Source organism: Babylonia areolata, chromosome 29 (assembly GCF_041734735.1).
Source record: "Babylonia areolata isolate BAREFJ2019XMU chromosome 29, ASM4173473v1, whole genome shotgun sequence".
Classification (NCBI taxonomy): domain Eukaryota; kingdom Metazoa; phylum Mollusca; class Gastropoda; order Neogastropoda; family Buccinidae; genus Babylonia; species Babylonia areolata.
The window spans coordinates 10,986,066-11,002,902 of record NC_134904.1 but is presented as its reverse complement, the minus strand read 5'-3'; the positions used below and the strand labels follow the sequence as shown (position 1 = coordinate 11,002,902).

The 16,837-nt window shown below is 42.6% G+C and overlaps 1 protein-coding gene across 3 annotated transcripts in view; it reads left to right on the top strand.

Annotated features, from left to right (window-relative positions):
- The window catches only part of LOC143274583 (uncharacterized), a 17,112-nt gene extending 1,043 nt beyond the window's left edge, over positions 1–16,069 (top strand). For all 3 annotated transcript variants that reach the window (XM_076578436.1, XM_076578435.1, XM_076578437.1), the window contains exons 2-9: positions 2,633–2,932; positions 4,323–4,420; positions 6,070–6,215; positions 7,324–7,699; positions 9,590–9,827; positions 12,246–12,347; positions 13,856–13,991; positions 15,848–16,069. In XM_076578436.1, coding sequence (XP_076434551.1) covers positions 2,860–2,932; positions 4,323–4,420; positions 6,070–6,215; positions 7,324–7,699; positions 9,590–9,827; positions 12,246–12,347; positions 13,856–13,991; positions 15,848–15,989 — 1,311 coding nt within the window. In that variant the 5' untranslated portion in view covers positions 2,633–2,859 and the 3' untranslated portion in view covers positions 15,990–16,069. The remainder of the gene's footprint in view (positions 1–2,632; positions 2,933–4,322; positions 4,421–6,069; positions 6,216–7,323; positions 7,700–9,589; positions 9,828–12,245; positions 12,348–13,855; positions 13,992–15,847) is intronic.
- The last annotated feature ends 768 nt before the right edge of the window (positions 16,070–16,837 follow it).

The following is a 16,837-nucleotide window of genomic DNA, read 5'->3' as shown; positions in this document are numbered from 1 at the left end:
TCTATGTCTATATGTATATATGTTGCTGTTTTGTAAATATCAGTACATGTATTTATTGTTCATTGTCAAAATTATTTGATGTTGTAGATTAAGTATTGCAGTATTTACTGTTGCAATGTTGTAGCATTTGTATGCAACTTTGTGAAACAGTGCGATATTCTGTCAAGGAATAAAAGATTTTTACTGGTACTTTTTTGTTTGTTTGTTTGTTGTTGTTGTTGTTTTGTTTGTTTTTAAGCAGAACACAGAAACTCTTGAAATTACTAGTAAATCTACAAATCAGTGCAACTTCTTTTTTTTTCTTTCTTTTTTTTTTGGTCAGATGGCAGTCAAACATGAACATGTTTTCAGAGCTTCTGGTTGGCTCTTAGTGATTATTTGTAGGATAAGTGGTAAATATCAGTTTTGTTCTGCATAGAGACTAAGAAAATGATTGCAGATGAGGTTTTTGACACCCTCCCTCGTACCTGTAATTCCATAAAAAGTTGTACATGCTCCATCATAATATCTGTTTGAACCTTGACTGTTGTACATTTCCTTGGTCTTTATTGGATATTGGTGTGTGCATGTGCATGCGCTTATTTTTAGATTATACCATTCTACATTCCCATAAAATATTTAATATATGTGGGGAGGGGGAGGGGGGTGCATGTTCATCCAGCAGTTGAGAAAGAACAGTGTAATGTGTGGAGACTTCGGTACGGGAAGAAATTTTAGGAAGACATGCAGCAGTTTGCGAAGAAAAAGTGTTGATATTGATTGATTTTAGGTTGCGACAAGTAACATATTTTTTGGTTCTGGTAGGTTTTGAAATATTAAGCGAGAATACAACAGCAGAGTGGTCAGAAGAAAGTTTGTCAGTTACAGTCACAGACGCAATTATGGCATCAGAGTCACATGTGATGAGCCAGTCCAACGTATGGCCAGATCTGTGAGTTGGTTCTGTGACAAGCTGAGATAGAGAATGATTGGATAGAGATTGACATAGGCGTTTGACATCAGTGGAGGTTTAGTTGTCGAAATGAAATGAAATGAACTACTAAAATTTGAGGTTATTCTGCGTAACATTCCTCTCATGTACCATGTAACTGAATTAAACATGATGTTAAGATCGGAAATGTGTTATTTGTTGTTTGTGCTTGCTGTGGTGTTGGAATAACATATACTGATTGTTCTGTATGTGCTTGTTCAGTAAGTAGCATGATAAAACCTGTTGTTTCTATAGTGATGGTATCTATATTTGTGTACTATTTGTTAGTGCTTTATGCATGGCAAATATCACAGTATGGTATATGTTTTTGTTTGCTAGTTTGTTGTCCTGAACCCCAAAATAGCTGAACACTAGGCTGACATAGGAACCTAGGTTTTTGTTCAGGTTGTTGTAATATATATATATATATATATATATATATATATATATATATATATATAGCATTCATCTTCATCAACAAATAAAGATAGGGTGAAGGATGTCTTTATTATATTTTTGAAGTTCATGCTTTCAGCAGACAGTTATTCAAAATGAGCAAATAAAAATGAATGGATCCTAGTTAGTGAATTGGAAGTCAAGAATGAAAGAGGAAAGGATATATATATATATATATATATATATATATATATATATGTATGTATGTAGGTAGGTAGGTAGGTAGGTAGGTAGGTAGGTATGTATTTTTTTTAAAAATCAACAAAAAAAACCCTAAGTTTTTTTGAAAGAATACATGTGAGAGAACTTCGTCTGGCCCCTTTACACAAACCAACTAACGCAGCAATACTTATGTTGTGCCAAAAACTACAGATAAAGAACACTTTATTTTATTTCAAAGCATTTTTGGTACATATATATATATATATATACTAATATAGGGGGTGATCAGATCAAGCACAATGGTCGCCATTTGAAACAACTCAGTCTGAACAAAAAAGTGAACTGAAGAACTGTTTTGCATAAAATGATAAATATCTTAATAACATTGTGAATATCTCATCTCATCTGGCTGTCTGTGTATATTACTATAGTACATATGCTTTTATTAATCATAGAAATAAATTTACAAATAAAATGCACAGACAAAGACACACACACATACAGACACACACACACTTACAGATGTGCACACACACACACACACACACACACACACAGACATGCACACACATACAGCCACATCAGCGCACACACACTCACACACGCACGTGTGCGCATGCACACACACACACACACACACACACACCGGGGGACAAGAGAGAGTAGATATATATTCCAACACAAATCTTGTTTTTGTGAAATTTAGGAAAGATGAAAGTATAGGAAAATGTGCCAGATGTCACCAAAACACTTAACTGACATGACAGTTTGTGAGTAACACTCACACAAACACACACACTTGCTCGCAAACACACACACACACACACACACACACACACACACGTTTGCATATGATATATAGAGCTATTTTTCTGTTCAGTCACAATTAGTCCTCTTTTTCTGGCACGGGTGGGTTGAAGACGCAAGGAGAAATTAAAGACACAGTCAAAGATTTGGACATAGGTGATGGGAACATTGGAAAGGAAGCATATAATGTATGTATCAGCACAATATGAACTCTTGTTTGTTGTCTCTCTTTTGCAGTCATTGAGGCGACGAGCATTATAGACGCCGACGCTCAGAGTTTTCGCTCAGTGTCTGTACTGAAACAGCTGACCCCACCCACCAACCCACCTCCACCACAGCCGTCGGTGAGCGGTGAGCCGAGAAATATTATCGTGCACTGATCGGGTTTTGCCTTGCCCACAGAACGGGCGTGGGTAACGGGTTTACGTTGTTGAAGGAGGAGCAAGGAAAAGCGAAAGGTCAGCATGGGGAGCAAAGGAGAAGAAGTGGTCATTGGATACAACCTGGCCGACCTTGACTTTGTGAAGAGGGTTGCTGGTGAGTCTTGTTATACATCTGACGTATGGAGTTAACCCACCGGTCCAGTGTTGTTGATGCTGGTTTACTGTGATGTGCAGCGGAAATGCTGTGTGCTCCTTTTGACGGCTTCTGTGTATAGCAGATAATGAGCATACATAATTATACAGTTCCAGTGTACAGCAAATAATGTACATACACAATTATACAATTTCAGTGTACAGCAAAGTGTGTACATACATAATTATACAAGCTTCAGTGTATAGCATGTGATGTAAATACATGATTATACAAACTTCAGTGTACAGCATATAATGTATAATACAGAATTCAGTGTACAGCATATGATGAATATACATAATTATGCAAACTTCAGTGTTACAGCATATAATGTATATATATATACGTAATTATACAAGTAACAGTAAATCAAGGTCATATATTTATATACATACATGCGTAAGTGACAATAGAAGTCCCATAATGTGTGTGTGTGTGTGTGTACACATTTATATAAGGAAAAATAAAGCCAAGCACTATAGTCTCTCTCTACAAAACATAAAAGAAATACTTTCCAACCATTATTCATCATTTATTATTGTTCAAAATTGCTGAATCCCTGTTAAATAGTCCAATAGGAGTGTTTTTATGATGCAACCAACAGATATCTAATTTCATTTTTGTATTTGGTCCTGTTATTGATTGCTGTTACACCTAATTTCATGGATTGTATTTGGTCCTGTTATTGATTGCTGTTACACCTAATTTCATGGATTGTTGATCCCAGTTCCCACTATTCTAGTTTATTCTTTCTCTATATATCACCCTTTAATCCACCACCCCCACCTCCCACGCACAAACACACACACACATGACATGTCTAATATCACTCTTTCACCACCATAGGTGACTTTAGTTGATGAGACAGTGCCTAATATCACTTAACTCTTTCACCACCATAGGTGACATTAGTTGACGAGACAGTGCACTGCCATAGGTGTAGTTGACTAGACAGTGCACCGCCATAGGTGTAGTTGACTAGACAGTGCACCGCCATAGGTGTAGTTGACTAGACAGCGTACACCTGTAGGCGACTTGTCGACATCAAAGGTTCATGTTGACAGGACAGTTTTTCACATTGTAACAAAACTTGACGCTGCAGCCAGTTTCCCTGCCAGTAGAACAATGACTAATCTTTGCCTCCTGACCAAATTTGAAGTGAACAAATCCATTGTGTTGTTTTGACATGAACCGAAGCCTGAGACTGAGAGCATGTTTCTAACATAGTTGGTGCTGGGGGGTGTTTTTCACACAGAAACTTGGTGGTGAAAGAGTTAAAGTGAAAAGATGTCAAAGAAAGAACACAACACACATGGGGATATTGGACGTGTGTGTGTTGACCTGTGTGCAGGGACGCTGCGTGATGAGGGGCTGACCGTGTGGTACGCTGACCCCAACAGTGACCCCTCCTCCATGGACAACAAGACGCAGGCCATCCTTGCGTGTAAAGTCAGTACTGTGATTCTGTTTCAGCTGTTTCTTAAATCCCTTGTGTGACAACAAAACCAGTTTTCTTTGATACATGCATTCATGTTTTAACTGTGACTGGACAATAAACAACACGATGAAGGCCATTCTGGCATGTAAAGTCAGTTCTGTAGTCCTGTTTTGTTTCAAATATTTCTTAAATCCCTTCTGTGAAAAGTATTACCATGTTTCTGAAATGCATGCATTCATATTTTAACTGTGACTGAACAACAGACAACAAGACACAGGTCATTCTAGCTTGTATAGTCAGTTCTTTGACAATGTTCACTTTCTTTCTTTTTTTTGCGTGTGTTTAATTTTAATATTCATTTACTTTTTTTTTTCTTTTTTTTTCCCCAAGGCCTGACTAAGCGCGTTGGGTTACGCTACTGGTCAGGCATCTGCTTGGCAGATGTGGTGAAGCGTATATGGATTTGTCCGAACGCAGTGACACCTCCTTGAGCTACTGATACTGTTACAGTTTTATTTCAAATATTTCTTAAATCCCTCGTGTGAAGAGTATAACCATGCTTCTGAAATGCTTGTATTCATACTCTAACTGTGACTGTACTTTTTAGCACTGTATAAGGATAAGGCATTATTATTACTGCACAGACATTCTAACGTGTGAAGGGAAGTGTATCACAGGAGAAATCGGTAGCGTAAGCAGCATTGACTCGAAGTTGTGTACCTTGTGAATAGAGAGAACTACCACCCATTACAGTTTGTGTATCACGGGAGATTCTTCTTCTTCCTGCAGTGTCCGTCAGCCGTAAGTCCGGCTGTTATTGACTGTTGATTCTAGTATGTAACCTTTTGTGGGTTGTGCAACAGTAAGACACTCTTAGCCCTGTGGAATGTAACTTTTGTGGGATTTAAAAAATGCAGATTTTGATTTTCGTCCCCGTTCTGAGCCAGATTGTGTGTGTGTGTGTGTGTGTGTGTGTGTGGTGTGTGTGTGTGTGTTTGTGCACATGTGTACATGTGTGGTGTATGTATATGTGTGTTTTCGTGTGTGTGTGTGTGTGTATCATTGTGTGTGTGTATGTATGTGTGGTGCATTTGCATCCATGTGTGTGTGTGGTGTGTGCGCGTTTGTGGTGCATGTATGTGTGTATATATGTGTGTGTACATGTGCATGTGTATGTATGTGTGTATATATATAAATGTGTGTGTTTGTGTACGTGTGCGTGTGTATGTATGTGTGTATATATATGTGTGTGTGTACATGTCCATGTGTATGTATGTGTGTCTGTGTGTGTGTGTGTTTGTGTACATGTGCATGGGTATGTATATGTGTATACATATGTGTGTGTTTGTGTACATGTGCATGAGTATGTATGTGTGTATACAAATGTGTGTGTTTGTGTACATGTACATGTGTATGTATTTGTGTATATATGTGTGTGTGTTTGTGTACATGTGCATGTCCGTGTTTGTGTATGTGTGTGTGTGTGTGTACATGTGCATGTGTATGTATGTATGTATGTATGTGTGTGTGTACATGTGCATGTGTATGTATGTGTGTATATGTGTGTGTGTGCGCGTACATGTGCATGACATGTATATGTATGTGTGTATATATTACTATATGTGTGTGTGTGTGTGTGTGTGTGTGTGTGTGTGTACAGATCTACATCCCGGTCCTGAGCCAGGTGTCTGTGGAGGACAAGCACCTTCAGGAGCAGCTGTCGCTGGCCTACGTGTCCAACTCTGCCATCTTCCCTCTGGGCACCACCCGCCATCGCTTCATCGCCCCCAAGCTCAACGGCGGAGCGTGGGTCTTGACAGACAGACAGACACACACACACACACACACACACACACACACACCCGCCAACGCTTCATCGCCCCCAAGCTGGAGCGTGGGTCTTGACAATGAGACAGAGACACACACGCACACACTTACAGAAACTGTCTGACCCTCCCCCTCCCCTTCCCCCACACACACCTCCCCAACACTTCTCTTTTCTTGTACTGTTCTTGCTCTCACCATCTCTCCCAAGTTTGACTGCAAAAATCAAACTGAGCATCTGTATCTGTGTTTGTGTATGATTTTTGGTTTATGTTTCTTACCTGTTATGTACTACCCCTTTCCCCCCTCCCACCCCCATTATTCCTTGTGACCCTGTTACACTTGCTAATCAAGACATACTCTATTCTGTTCTAGTTATTGGAATTAGATGATAAACTGAGGTCCCGTGTGTAGCACGCACTTGGAAAAGAACCCATGCCAACGAAAGGGATGCTTCTGGCAAAATTCTGTCTAAGAAATCCGCTCCGATAGGTACACAGATACACATGCGTGCACTCCAGGCCTGACTAAGCGCATTGGGTTATGCTGCTGGTCAGGCATCTGCCTAGCAGATGTGGTGTAGCGCATACGAATTTGTCCCAACACAGTGAAGCCTCCTTAAGAAACTGAACCTGAATCTGTTGTCGAACGGCAGGTATCAGGTGTGAGCCATGAAGGCTTTGCCCCTAGTTTCCTTGAGTGTGTAGAGAGGCTGTGCTTTGGATCACTTTTTGTACTTGGCAAATACATATGCATGCATGGTCATGATTACATACAGATGTTCATGCGTGTATTGCCTAGTGTGCATTTTTGCTTGGCACACACATATGTGTCTATTGCATGTTTAGACACAGATTAGATGTGCATGCATGCTCACAATACATGCAGACACACAGACACCTCCCCTCACACACACACAATACACACACACATACACACACACAAACAGACGCCCACCCCCCCACGCTCCCCTTCACACCCATCACACACAGCCATTGTCACGCCCTACCAGCCACATTGTGCACACACATAGAAACTTTGTTACCACCCCTCCCTGACCTCCCCCCATCACCCTCCCATCCCATTCCAGGAAGCTGATCCTGGCCAAGATCAACTGGTGCTTTGTGCTCAAGGAGGAGGACTACAACAAGAACATCACCAGCCTCATGCAGTGCATCCGCACCGAGATGAAGCGTCGCCATGACGACCCTGACCATTCCCGCCTTCCTCCGACCTCCTTCTCCGTCACCACCCACGGGGTCACCATCCCCATGACTCACGGTCTCGTCCTCGGGGACTCTGACGGGTACGAGGGGAGCGTGATGCCGAGTTCCACAGCACTCATGTCGGAGCCCATGGAGACGTACACCCCTTTCTGGCAGCGTCACTTCGCAGGGCGGTCGTCGGTGGAGTGGGGCACGTTCAAGGAGAGGTTTCTGCAGGATTATGGGCCTCTGATTGAGCAGGTTGGTGTTGTGTGGTGTGGTGTGGTTTTGTGTGGTGTATTGTGTCATGTTGTGTTGTGTTATGATGTGTTGTGTTGTATTGCATTGTTGGTGGAGTGGGGCACGTTCAGGGAGAGGTTTCTGCAGGATTATGGGCCTCTGATTGAGCAGGTTGGTGTTGTGTTGTCGTGTGGTGTGGTGTGGTGTGGTGTGGTGTATTGTCATGTTGTGTTGTGGTGTGGTGTATTGTGTCATGTTGTGTTGTATTGTGTTGTGATGTGGTGTGTGGTGTGGTGTGTTTGTTATGTGTTGTGATGTGGTGTATTGTGTTGTGATGTGTTGTGTTGTGATGTATTGCATCGTCGGTAGAGTGGGGCGTGTTCAGGGAGAGGCTCCTGCAGGACTGTGGTCCTCTGATTGAACATGTTGGTGTTGTGATGTGTTGTGTTTGTGTTGTGTTGTATTATATTATGTTGTGTTGCATTGCATTGTGAAACTGCGTGTTTGTTGCATGTCTGTTCTGCATTTGTGTGTGTGTGTGTGTGTGTGTGTTTTCATTTATTTGCTTATTTATTTATTTATCTATTATCTTTATTGTCTTTTTGTTTTCTTCTTCTTTTTTTTTCCAGCATTTTATTTTATTTCAATATCTATCAGCTTACATTATTTTTTATGTTGATCACTTATTTATTTACAGTGAGAGCCTCACTCATTTTTTGTATTTTCTTTCTGCGATTTTGTTTCCCTATCAGCTTGGATCTTTCTATAGAATTTTGCCAGGGACGACCCTTTTGTTGCTATGGGTTTTACGTGCTGTAAATGCATGCTACGCACAGGGCCTCAGTTTATCGTCTCTTCCAAATGACTAGCATCCAGACCACCATTCAAGGTCTAGCGGAGGGGTAAAAATACTGGTGAGCATGAGAACCGAACCAGTGCGCTCAGATTCTCATACGTGCTGGGCAGATGCGTTACTGCTCGGCCAACACTGTGCAGTCGGTTTCAGCTTCAGTTTCTCAAGGAGGCGTCAGTGCATTTGGACAAATCCATTCGTATGCTTCACCATATCTGCTGAGCAGATGCCTGACCAGCAGCATAACCCATTGCCAAGTATGTGCAGCACACAGGACCTTGGTTCATCACCTCATCCAAATGACTGGACAGTCAGTTTGAAATTTTTCCAGTGAAACTTGGGAGACTGGGGTTTTAACCCAAACCCTCACATGCACAGTAGTGGCAGATATGAGCCTTAACTCATTCTGCCCCACAGCTACACGCCTGCTACAACTCCCCTGGACCAGCACGACATGAGACCTCTGCAGAAAAAAACAAACAAAAAAAAAAACAGGGTGGTTCACTAAAAGGCAAAATTCAACAGAAAATTGTTGATTCAATCATTCAAACAAAGCTTTTTTTTTTTTTTTTCATGCTTCAGGAATCTGTAAACTGTCCAGTTTAGAAAATGAACTGTACCGAGCAAGAAAAAACGAAATTATAATAGTGTGTTGGTATCAGAAGACTGGTACCTGGTCCACAGGGGAAGTAATCATGGTAAGAGTTAACTCGTACCTGGAGTAGAATGAGTTAACCACTGTGCCACCACCCTCACATGCACTGTGTTGGCAGACAAGTGCCTTAACCACTGTGCCACCACCCTCACATGCACTGTGTTGGCAGATAAATGCCTTAACCACTGTGCCACCACCATCACATGCACTGTGTTGGCAGATAAATGCCTTAACCATTGTGCCACCACCCTCACATGCACTGTGTTGGCAGATAAATGCCTTAACCATTGTGACACCACCCTCACATGCACTGTGTTGGCAGATAAATGCCTTAACCACTGTGCCACCACCCTCAGAGTGCAGTATTAACCACTTTGCCACCTTCCTCTTCATGATTCGACAGGAGTTCGGGGACAGTGCAGAAGAGCGGAAGAAGCTGATTGTCAACTTGATGTACAAGGACATCTTTCACCTGTCGCCCGTCGTGGAGAACTCTGTGTTCGAGGCCTTCTGTGTGCACCACAAAGGGCAGGTGCACCGGTTCTATCGGTGCGTCATGGAGTACCTGGCCGCTTACATGTCACTGAGGGAGATCATCAGCATGGACTCCAGCCTGCGCATCACCACCATTCAGAGTCTGGGTGAGAGGTTGTCTGTCTGTCCCTATCTGCATCAGTCACTGGTCATGAAAGAACGGTTAAACAGGGCTTCTGATGTGTGATGGTCAGTCATGTCCGACCATGACCATCAGAGGAGGCAGCTGCTGTCCTGACTATCTGGGCTAGAATTTGAATTAAGTGGTGAGTGTCTGGCCCAAGTTGCATCCCGGCTGTCTCGACCAAGAGGGTTTTAGGTCAGTTACTGATCACTGAAGGAACAGTAAACAGGGCTTCTGATGTATGACAGTCAGTCATGTCTGACTATGACCATCAGAAGACACCTGCTGTCCCAACTATCTGCACCAGAATTTAATGATAGTGGATAGTGTCTTGCCCAAGTTACATCCCCACTCTCTCGTCCAAGAGGGTTTTAGGTCAGTCGGCACAGGGGATGGTCCCCGAAGGCCAACCAGCCCCCAAGGCTGCAGTACTAAGAGCCAGTGCAATCTTGCCACCTAGTTGGAGAGTTGTATTGCTTTGCTGTAAATGGATTCCCATTTGAGTGGAGAAAGTGTAGAACTAAAAAAAAAACCCAGCAGTAACCAGGGGATCTGAAAACACAGACCTGTGTCCATGGTGCTGTGAACATGGGTGAGCCTCATGCTTATCGAGTGAGTCTCTGTGACATTTTGAAAAGTCATAGGATGAATGTGTAAACAGAATGAAAACCGTGCATCAGAGCTGCAGTTTGACACTAGGATCATCTGCTGTGATGAAGGGTTTCATAAGTGCCCCTTCCCTGCTGTTCCATGATTCCTTTCTCTTCATTGCTGCTCACACACACACACACACACACACACACACACACACACACACCACACACACTCCACACACACTCACACACACACACACGCACACACACACATCCACACACACACACGCACACACACACACACACACACACACACACACACACACACACACACACACCACACACACACACACACACACACACACACACACACACACACACACACACACACACACACACCACACACACACCACACACACTCACACACAGACGATGAAGAAAACAACAACACCACCACAGCAACAACAAATAAACATGTCAGCTTTTTGCCTAAAAAATATAGATGATTGTGACTAGAAGTTATGCCTGCGTTAGTATGTGTGCAGCAAAGCAGATTTGATCATAACGTGCAGCATAAGACTTAACCTTCAAAGGCAGTGTGGGACCCTCTAGAACTAAACCGTCCCTTTGAACACCAAGATTTTAAACTTTTCAGAGGCCTTGATGAAAAAACTGTTGATTTTTTGTAGATCACACACATCTGTTAATGTTGAACAGTACAAGGACGTTTGACTATTCTACAACCAGGGACGTTTCTGCATCTGTTTATTCATACTGTGTCACCAGGGAGGCTTCTGTTTTATAATGCATAGTCTGAGATATATTGATAATATATCTCACCACTTGGGGAGTTTCTGCAGTGAAATGTATTTACATTCTGTACCACTTGGGACATCTTTATCAATGTCAGTATTGTAAAATGAATTGATAATGTTAGTGTGCCTCCAGGGAAATTTGTGACTGTTGCAGTGTGTGTCGTCAAATGTTATCACATCAATTCTGTGGCACCAGGGAAATTTGTGAATGTGATGTCCGTCATGTATGCATGAAAAGTGATCACATCAGTTGTAATGAAATTTGTCTGGTTGCTTTGTCAGTGATTCGTGAAACTACTTCTTCGTACTTCCTCTTTGTTTATGGGCTGTGACTCCCACGTTCACTTCGGGTCATTTGCATGTGTGACCATTTTTACCCCACCATGTTGGCAGCCATACTCTGTTTACAGGGGGATGCATGCCAGGTGATTTTTGTTTCCATAACTCACCGAAAGCTGACGTGGATTATGGGATCTTTAACATGCGTGTTTGATCTTCTGCATGCGTAGACACACGAGGGGGCTTCAGGCAACAGCAGGTCTGCACATATGTTGACCTGGGAGATCGGAAAAATCTCCACCCTTCAGACCCACCAGGTGCCATGACTGTGATTTGAAACCAGCACTCTCAGGTTGAATGTCCAACACTTTAACCTCCCAGCTGTTGCGCCCGTCTTGTGAAACTACTGACACTGACATGACGGGATAAATGAACAAAACGGTCGTACACATAAAATGTTACATGTCTGTGTGTGTGTGTGTGTGTATGTGTGCGTGACTGAAACCTGATTGAATGACAGAAGAAACGAACAACAAGCGCCTAAACGGCAGTCGTCAGTCAGCTCTACCCAGGTAAGCAGCATGTTGTGCAAATGACTCTGTGTTTGTAAAGCGCTTAGAGCTTGGTCTCCAGCTGAGGATGGACGTTAGATAAGTACTCACATCATCATCATCATCGTCATCATCACACTGTGTGTGGACGCTGTGCGTGCAGGGAAGTTCACATTCCCCGTGATCGTCAGCGGTTTGGTGGATCTGTTGAGAGATGAGGACGCCAACATTCGTGCTGTGGCTGCCATTGCTTTGGCACATGCAGGTCAGTGTGCGTGTTAATGTTATTTGCTGTTTGGGGTGGGGTGGGGTGGGGGGGGGGGGAAGTGTTGTGTTTGTGGTGGGGAGTCTGGTACCAGTGTCATGCAAGGTGAGAACATGGATTTTGCAAGGGAACTGGGTGACCTGTTGTGTGTGGGCCTTCACTTTTGTATTGTATTGTGTTGTATTGTATTGTATTAAACTGTACTGTGGTGTTGTATTGTTCTGTATTACATTGTACTGTTTTGTATTGTGTTGTAGAGTATTGTACTGTGCTGTATTGTATTGTCCTGTATTATATTGTACTGTTTTGTATTGTCTTGTCTTGTCTTGTACTGTATTGTTCTGTATTGCATGGTATTATATTGACTGTATTTTACTTTATTGTACTGTATTGCAGTGTATTTGTAATGTATTGTATTATATTGTATTGCACTGTATTTGTACTGTATTGTGCTATGTTGTATTCAATTTTATTCTCTTGTATTGCATTGTATTGCTTTTTATCACAATAATTTTTTTTTTGGATTGATTGATTGATTTATATCTTTTGTTTGCTGTTTTAATTTACCAGTTCATTACTTCAGTTACCTATCTATTTATTACTTTTGAATCTTACTTTACTTGTTATCTTCTTATTTTCTCTGAAGGCCTGACTGAGCGTGTTGGGTTACACTGCTAGTTGGACATCTACTGAGCAGATGTGTGTCGCGTATATGTATGCAATTGTCTGAAAACAGTGATACCTCCTTGAGAAACTGTACTGAACTGAACCTATCACAGCAGATTGCTTTCTGTGAAATGAAAGCTGCTCTTCCCAAGGAAGAGCGTGCCACCACACTACATCACCTCCAACACAGACTCCAGTGGACTGAAACTAACTCTCTCTGACACACACACACACACATGCGCGTACACACATGTGCATACACACACACACACACACACACACACACACACACACACACACATACATTCTCAGTTACTCACACACACACACACACACACACACACACGTGCGCATACACACACATATGTGTGCATACACACACACACTCTCTCAGTCACTTACACACACACACACACACACACACACACACTAACCCTAACCCCTACCCACCCACACACCCTCACCCACACCCACACACGCACACACCCATACCCACACACACCCACACACACACACATCCACACACACTCATCCACACCCACACACACACCCATACCCACACCTACACACTCACACATCCACACACACACACACACACACACACACACACACACACACACACACACACCCACACACACCTACACACACACACACACACACACACACACACTCTCATCCACACCCACACACGCACACACCCATACCCACACCTACACACTCACACATCCACACACACACACACACACACACACACACATACACACACACACACACACACCCATACCCACCTCCCCCCCAAACACACACACACACACACACATAAGTTGTTATTACTGTGGCAGGTAAAGGCCACAAGGACACGATGCGCCACCTGGTGGGGCTGTTGGAGGATGAGGACCGGCTGGTCAGGGAGAGTGCCTGTCTGTCACTGGGCTTCCTTAAGGCTGCTGACGCTGTGGATCACATTGTGGATAGATGGTGTGTGTGTGTGTGTGTGTGTGTGAGGGAGAGTGCCTGTCTGTCACTGGGCTTCCTTAACCCTTTCGCTGCCAGGAAAATAAGATTTAATTGAAATCTATTTGCCAGGGTTTTTTCCCAAAAAACGGGTATAAATTTTCCAAAAATTCTGTGCTCTTTGTTATTGGAGAAAGATCCATAAAAGTATATATTTTCTGAAAGGTAAATGAATAAAGAATACAAAACACATGCTGTTTTCCCATTTTATATATATTTTAGTGACATGCTGTTGTTTTGAAATCAGTGATTTGTTTTTTGTCACATTTTCAACTTGTTCATTACAAACATTAGTCAGGTAATTTGCACAAAAACATCATATTTTCTGGACAAATGGATATCTGCAAACACAAAATCATACTAGAACAACCACAATATATATATATTATATATATATTTTTTAAGAGATAGATACACAATACATTGTAACTTCTCCAAGTGATAAGATGGATGTGAGGCCACGGCCCCTCAGTCTCCACCCCCCTCCTCTTCACCCCTCTCATACGGTCACTTGATTCAGTTCTCATCAGACCGCATTGGCTGCGTGCCAAGAATGCCGCTCTGCTGCTAATTCGGTCATGTTCTGTCGACTGCTAACATCTGTACAGCCGGCATCACTCACTGATAGTCACAACTTGGCCACTCTCTTGACTGCTCCCTTTATTTTCTATCAGATCATCCTATAAATGTTCATCACTATCTTCTCCTTCGAATTTATGCTTCAATTCTTTCTTAGCATCAGCTAAAGAAAGAAATCTTGGTTGATTCAGTTCGTCACGATCGCATGTCTTGAGCACGGCGTCAGTCTGACATTTTGTTGAGCGAGAGAGGAGAGAAGTCAGGCAAACACTTGGACAGTGACCCAACCAAAACGTTCAAATAAAGGACTGCTTCATGACGTAGATAGGGTTTCTAGCTATGAATAGAATCTAGAGAGATTCCCCAGGCTAAAGCTACCACTATTTTTGTCAATGAAGTGAATGCAAACCAGGGAAAAGTCAGAATATTTTGATGACGAGTTATCTCGTCATTGTGGCAGCGAAGCATACATGCTTGCCATGACGAGTTATCTCGTCATGCAGGCAGCCTAGGAGTTAAGTCTGCTGACGCTGTGGATCACATTGTGGATAGATGGTGTGTGTGTGTGTGTGAAGGAGAGTGCCTGTTTGTCTCTGGGATTCCTTCAGGCTGGTGATGCTGTGGATATTGTGGATAGATGGTGTGTGTGTGCGTGTGCATACGTGGGTGCGTGCATGTTCTGTAGTTATAATCCCAGACACTCAAAAAGCAAGTTCCAGATCTGTCCTTCTTCTTCTTCTTCTACATTCATGGGCTGCAACTCCCACGTTCACTCGTATGTACGTATGTACACAAGTGTGCTTTTACGCGTATGGCCATATTTTATCCTGCCATGTAGGCAGCCATACTCCGTTTTTGGGGGTGAGTTCTGTCCTATTACCCATCATTTGACATGTGCACACTGCAGCAATTACAGAAGAAATGAGCAAAACACAAATAAACTTTTATTCAAGACAGCAGCTTTGACTCGAAGTTATGGACCTTTTTGAATGGATAGAGTTCCTTCTTTTTACTGTAGTTTAAAAAAAAAAAAAAATTCTTTACTGACCTGGTGTGGTTGTTCTTTCATTTCATATCTATCTATATAACTACATACACATCTTTCTAGGGCTGGCTGGAATAAAGCATGTGTACTTTGCTTATTTCATTACCCTGGTAAAATAAAATTTAATGTCGTTTTGTTCGTTTCTATCTATATATATGTTGGCCTCTTCCTGTCATCTCTCTTTTCGCTGTTCCAGGCGCAACGACCCGATATCAACGGTGCGAGAGGCAGCAGAGCTGGCCCTGAGCAAGATGAACATTCCAGAGGCGCAGCGCTGCATTAAGGTAACCCAGATTCTGTCCAGCGAGATGTCCGCCCTCAAACCCAAAGAGGAGTAGACCGGCACCACGGCAGCTGGCGGGCGTCTGAAGCTGTGGGGTTTGTGGGTACACTATAGGGGAGTGGGAGGGGGAGTTGGGAGGGCTGGGGGAGGGGGGTATGGGGGGTGGAGGGGGGGGGGTGTTCTATGTTGTGAACATTCCAGTTTTTTGTTGTGTAGATTGTTGGCGTGTGATTCGAGCTGCCATTGTTGATCTAAGTGATTTCACTGCCACCGCTGTCAATACCACAGGCACGCGCGCGCGCGCACACACACATACACACATGCACACACACACCCACACACACACTGTTATCCAACATGTGATTCAACAAGGAACACGCTAAGCATTAGGCATGAAAGGAATGCTTAACTGTGAGGCAGCAACACGTGAGATTAATTTCACAAAATAAAAAAATAATCCTCAGACTAACCAAAGATGAGGGAAAAGTAGACAAAAACTTCGAGGTTCAGTTTGTGTACAGCTTTTTGTGTGCAGACTTGATTTTGTCTGTGTGCAAAGTTTTCGAGACTGGTGGTTTCATGCCGAAAAAATGTTTGTGATAATTGGACGTCTGTGGTGATACTGCCACCTGGCAGACTTGACTGTGTTGTCCAGAAGCGTGTTCACTAATAGATCTATACTGTGTGAAAAGGTTCACATCAATCTGATAGTTTGTTTGGCTTGGTTGCTTCAGAAAATGGTAGTCATATTTTTTCTGGAGTAGGTTATTCAGTATCATATACATACAAGTCTGCTTATCCGTACAGTATATTCATCTGTCTGTCTGTCTATCTATCTATATATATATATCCTATTAATCAATTTATTATTTCCCCTAATTTTATTATTATTATTATATGTAC